General features: G+C 45.5%; 1 protein-coding gene across 2 annotated transcripts in view; it reads left to right on the top strand.

Moving 5' to 3' along the window:
* The window catches only part of FANCC (FA complementation group C), a 223,763-nt gene extending 217,968 nt beyond the window's left edge, over positions 1-5,795 (top strand). For both annotated transcript variants that reach the window (XM_007497923.3, XM_007497925.2), the window contains one exon: positions 3,781-5,795. In XM_007497923.3, coding sequence (XP_007497985.1) covers positions 3,781-3,939 — 159 coding nt within the window. In that variant the 3' untranslated portion in view covers positions 3,940-5,795. The remainder of the gene's footprint in view (positions 1-3,780) is intronic.
* The last annotated feature ends 205 nt before the right edge of the window (positions 5,796-6,000 follow it).

The raw sequence follows: 6,000 nt of genomic DNA on the forward strand, positions 1-6,000 counted from the left end.
CCTGTCATCTGTCTCAGAGCAGAACCTGACTGAATCACAATGCGGCTTCCGATCAGATCGCAGCACCATCGACATGGTCTTCATGGTGAGGCAAATGCAGGAAAAATGCTTTGAGCATAACCTGAGTCTACATTCTTCATAGACCTGACAAAGGCGTTTGACACAGTGAACAGGGACGCATTGTGGGTGATCCTCAGCAAGCTCGGTTGCCCAGCAAAATTCGTCAAACTGATCCAGCTCTTCCAATATCGACATGACAGGGGAAGTCCTATCTGGTGGAGAGACTTCCGATCGCTTCAACATCTCCAATGGCATGAAACAAGGCTGCGTCCTCATTCCGGTACTATTCAACCTATTTTTCACCCAAGTATTACGACATACTGTGATGAATCTAAATACTGACTGGATGGATCACTATTCGACCTTCGCCGCCTGACTGCAAAAACAGACTACAGAGAGACTCATCCTGGAAGCTCTCTTTGCAGATGACTTTGCTCTCATGGCCCACCAAGAAAATCATCTCCAAACCATTGTGGACAGGTTCTCCACCACAACAAAACTGTTTGGCCTGACTATCAGCCTCAGCAAAACAGAGGTGCTGTTCCAACCTGCACCAGGGAGGCCAATGAACCAGCCGTGCATTACAATCGACGGCACGCAGCTTTCTAACATCAACACTTTCAAGTACCTGGGCAGCACCATCACCAATGACGGGTCCCTAGACCATGAGATCAATGCCAGGATCCAAAAGGCCAGCCAGGCACTCGGGAGGCTGCACTCCAAAGTCCTCCAACACAGAGGTGTAAGCACTGCGACGAAGCTCAAAGTGTATAATGCAGTGGTTCTCAGCTCGCTCCTGTACAGTTGTGAGACATGGACACTGTACCAGAAGCACATGAAACAGCTAGAGCAATTCCACCAACGCTCCCTCCGGTCAATCATGAGGATCCGATGGCAGGACCGAATCACCAACCAGGAAGTCCTCGACAGACCCAACCACACTAGCATCGAAGTCCTGGTCCTCAAAACTCAGCTACGATGGTCTGGACACGTCATCCGCATGGACCCACTGCGAATACCAAGACAGGTATTCTATGGTGAACTGTCAGCTGGACTCAGGAAACAAGGCTGACCAAAGAAAAGATTCAAGGATCAGCTAAAGTCCAACTTGAAGTGGGCTGGCATGACACCAAAGCAACTAGAACTCACTGCCTCTGACAGAAGCAGCTGACGAACCCACATTAACCAGGCCACCACCACCTTTGAAGATGAGCGACATCTTGCTGCTGCGCGTGAACACCGACAGCAGGCCACAAACGCACCTCCCATAACAACTGGCGTCCCAGGCCCCATGTGCCACAAACTGTGCGCCTCAGCCTTTGGACTCCAAAGCCACATGAGGGTACATCAGTAGATGATAAGGCACAAAGACAATTGTCATTCTCAGCTCCCGAGAGACTACTACTACTGGTTTTATATCAATATTCTCTCACAGAAATGACCAATATGGAAACATGTTTTGCATGATCATACACATATAAGCCAGATTAAATTGCTTACCATCTCCAATTTGGATCTCATAATTTTGGAAAATACATGTTGAAATTTGTTATTACATGTAATTGGGAAAATAAAATATTTTTTAAAAGAAAGGTTAGGGCCAGATCCGTAGATATGAAAATATATAGATTATAATGGAATCCATGGAAGCTGATGAGATTTTATTTTCAGTTCCAAATTCTCGACCCCCTTCCTCGCCCCATTCTTGAAAAAATAAAGAAACACGATACTCTTCATACATATGAAGTCATGCAAAATGTATTTCCCCGTTAGCCTTTTTTTTTTTAAGGAAAGAAAAATAAGGAAAGGAAAAATATACTGCACTCTGAGTCTGTTGGTTTCCTTTCTGGACGTAGAAAACATTTTTCTCCTGACTCTGCCTCTTCACATGGCATCAATTCCTATAAGTCTAACTAGGTTGTTTTTTTCTGAATTCATCCCTTTCATCATTTCTTACAGCATAACAGATTCCATCATATTCATACACCATAGTTTGTTCAACTCAATGATGGACACTTCTCTGAGTTCCTGATTCTTTGCCATTACCAAAGGGGCTGCTATTGATGTTTTCTTAATTCTTCTTCCTTCTATATTAGTTCATCTAAATCGTCCCCTGTTTCTCTGGCCCTTCATATTCACCATTTTTTATGCTACAGTCATATTCCATTCATGTATCATGATTTATTCAGCCATTCTCCAATCAATGGGTACTTGCTTAGTTTCTAGTTCCTTCCTTTCTTCCATAAAGAGCTGGGCAGTGAATATGTTGGGCTGTGCAGGACGTTTCTTTGCATCTTCAGTCTCCTTGGGATACCTTGCCTAGGAGATGAATAGAAGTTCTCTGGAGCTCCGTCCTATACTGAACTGGGGCCCACGCTCTCAGAGGCAAAGCTAGTTCCAATCCAGCCCCCCCTTTTCCCTCGCAGTCAGACTGACAAGTGCAGAAGCTCCATTTCGGGACATAAACTTCTAGAGATTGGAGAACGTGTGGCGAGGACAGTGCCCTGAGAGGAGGCTGTGTGAGGTGATGAAGACCGTCTAATAGCATTGCCACATGCGCATGCACATAAGAAGACTGCGAGGTTCCAGATTCACTGGGAAATTGCTCTCTTCTAGTGCAACTTTACATTTAAGGATCCAGCTCATAGATTGAGAGCTGAAAAGATCACAGGTAGAGCTCGTGAGGACAGCAAGGGGCATCAAGGTCGGCTCTCATTTAAAAGATAAAACTGAATCCAAGAGATGCTAAGCGACTAGCCTGAAATCTCACAGGTGACAGAGATGGGATTTGAACTCAAGGCCTCTGACTGTAGATCCCAGGGTTATTTTCAACTGTCCTGTGCTTTTTCACATGAACTCACACCAGCAGAGGTGTTGCTTGCCGTGGACGCTTATTGTTGAAGGGCCAGAGGAAGGGGCAGCCCTGAGACCCAGAGTTGTGATAAGGATGTTACTGTCCCAGATTTCTGTGATTGAGAATTTAATTGCACAAAACATCACATACAGAAATCAGTCTTTTCCAAACCCAGGACTTCCTATTTTATTTCTGTGTCTGGAGATCATGTCCTCCCATTAATCTCCCCCACAGCTGAATTTAGATTTTCTTTCTTTTTTTTTATGTTTTTTTCCTCCCACTAATTGACATAGGAAAATGCTTTCAGGCACAAACAGAACCAGTTAGTCCTCTGGGCTCTATTATATAGAATAAACATGTCTGAGTTTCTTGCTTCCCAGATGGTTAGCGTGTTAGAAATCTTGGACATGTCCTAAGCCATGACCACAGGTGAGTCATTAGCCTAAAAATATCCTGTTTAAGGCTTGCATGGAAATAGGCAGAATTTTTCCTTCTACTTTCAACATCTTCCCCATCTCATCTAGGTTTGAACTTTCTGCAAGGTAAGAAGCCATTCCTCTGGCTTTCCAATGGCAGATAATCCGAAATGCCCACAAACGTTTTTCTCTCATTTGTATGTAGCCTTTTGTGAGTCCATCCCAGTCCAAAGCGACAGCTTTCCACAGGAGAGGGTGATGGTCAGAGAATGACTTGGCCGGTTTTGTACTGTTCCTGGGAGTCTTCATTTTAAAAACAAAATACGGAACAAGATCCTTTGCCATGTTGCTCTTTTTCAGAGATAGAAACAAATACTGCAACTAGTTAAAAGGCAGCTAGTTTGTCTAGGAAGTTTTTACATTTGGCTTTCTGTTTTGCTTCTATTTCAGATCACTCAAACTGATGAAATAATCGATGAGTTTCTGAATCTCATTGCCCGCGCTAAATCCAGATGGGAGCGTCTTGGCATGGAAACCCCCAGGACAGGAAAGCTGGCAAGAGACCTCCTGCAGGAACTGCAGTGTTACAGAACAAAGCACGTATTGTGATGATCGTTTGGGTAGGAAGGGGTTGCCTCCGAGTTTGTAGCCACAGTAAAATTAGTTAAACTTCACAGCTCGTGGTGACAAGACGAGAGAATCCGTCACTGCTGTGTGCCAGGCTGAGGAGCTGAGACTCTAAGGGGGAGACAGCAAGTACGTAGATGAATAAATATGTAACACAGACATGAAGGGAATAAATACAAATCTGCACAAAGTCGTTTGGGAGGGCAGACCCCAGAAGTTTGAGATTAGGGAAGGCTTCCTGTAGGAGGTGTGAACCCTGGCTTAAAGGAGGAGCAGGTGAGGTACTGGGGGGAGAGGTGGCCCAGGACAGAGACCGAGGGACAGAGAAGACCAGGCTGGCTAGAACACACAGTGCTGGGGGCCCACTGAGCCCAGAAATCTGGGTTCCAGCCAGCTTAGCAGGATCCTGAGAGACGATGCTGCAGAAGGAAAGATGATGAGATGAGAGATGCCACAATGTGGCATGAGGGAGAGAGAAGAGTCAGAGTCGGTGGTGGGAAATATGGTGGGGAGAGAACGCATCTGAGGCAGGGAGCCTGGGAGACCAAAGTCATCTGCCCAGAGGCCACAGGTAGGTCTGTGGGCACTGTGGAAGTTACGGAGAAAAAAAAGATTCCAGAGAAAGAAAAGACTATTTAGGAGAAAAGCTGAGAGAGGCCCGTTTGGGGAGGGAGCATGTAGCAACCCCCCTGAGGGGAGCCGAGAAAGGTACAGCATGAAGGGAGACTCCCAGACGTGGCCATCAGACCTCAGAAAAATACTTTGAAAAAAAATAAGAAGAGGAAGAGCTCCCGACCCGCTCCTTCCTTCCGGGATTCACATACAGCCCTGGTAGCTACGTTGGGGAGATCCAGAACAGAGAGAGCAACATCCCTGCACGTGTCGGGCCTGTACTTAGTGCCGGGATGCCCAGAGAGCGCACATCCCAAAGAGTGTCCGCTCAGAGCCATTTCTGCTGCACTGCATAGTCAGAGGACCACTATAGAACTAGGAAAAACAAGGATGCGAGTCATCAGGAGAGGCATCTCCAAGGAAGTGAGAAACAGGAAGTAAACAAGAAGGAGCCTCAGCCGTCTGCCAGCCAGACACCGAAAGGTCTCACAAGCCATCATCACACAGGCGAAGGCAGATACTTGGCTCCTCCCGACACACCCCACCTTCCACAGGAAGCTCCCCATAGCTTAGTAGGAGCCAATCAAGGTCCCTTTCAGACTTGTGGATGTCGGTGCTGTTCATACCCGAACGAGGGATGGGCGAGAGAGAAGAAAATAGACAGTTTTGACTACATAGAATTAAAGGACTTCTTTTCAAACCACCCCAAAATGGGTATAACTAAGACTAGTCAATAGAGTCACAGTCCCTGTGCCTCAAGAGCTTCAGAGCTACGGGAGCAAGCAGGACCATCCCAGTGAATCCCTCCCTCCGCCCTCCATTCTGAAGGCAATTTCTCGATTTCTCTAAATTCCAGTAACTTCCCTTTTTTGATTACTTGTTTGTCCTGCCTAAATTATTTGCGCACAGTTGTTTCCCCTTTGCTATCTTTTTGCCTTTCTTGCAATCCCTAGTGCTGAGTGCCTGGCCCCTGGGAGCTCTTTATAAAGCAGTGCTCATTGACCCACATGCAAAAATGTTTGTAGCAACTGTTCTTGTTAACCCATTAATTTGTTAGAATATGTGATTATAATGGAATATGATTGTGCCACAAGATTTTATGCTAATCTAATTCGTTAAATTACAAGCTCTTTGAGGACAAGGACTGTTTTCCTTTTTTTTGTATTTGTATCTCTAGTACGTAAATGTCTTGACTTATAATAAATTATTTTGATCAACTGACCATAAGACATGACAAAAGGGATCATTTCAGAGAAGTCTATGAAGCTCCACTTGATATAGCATAAAATGAAAAAAAGCCGGAAGAGCAATTTAACACGATGAAGACAAGCAATGCTCCGTCTGACCACAATGACAGAGGGATGATGAGACGGGACTTACCTCAGTGTGTGTGTGTGATTTTTATTTGCTTCACTGACTGCACGGTTTGGC

The sequence above is a fragment of the Monodelphis domestica genome, chromosome 7 (genome assembly GCF_027887165.1).
Source record: "Monodelphis domestica isolate mMonDom1 chromosome 7, mMonDom1.pri, whole genome shotgun sequence".
In the NCBI taxonomy this organism is placed as follows: domain Eukaryota; kingdom Metazoa; phylum Chordata; class Mammalia; order Didelphimorphia; family Didelphidae; genus Monodelphis; species Monodelphis domestica.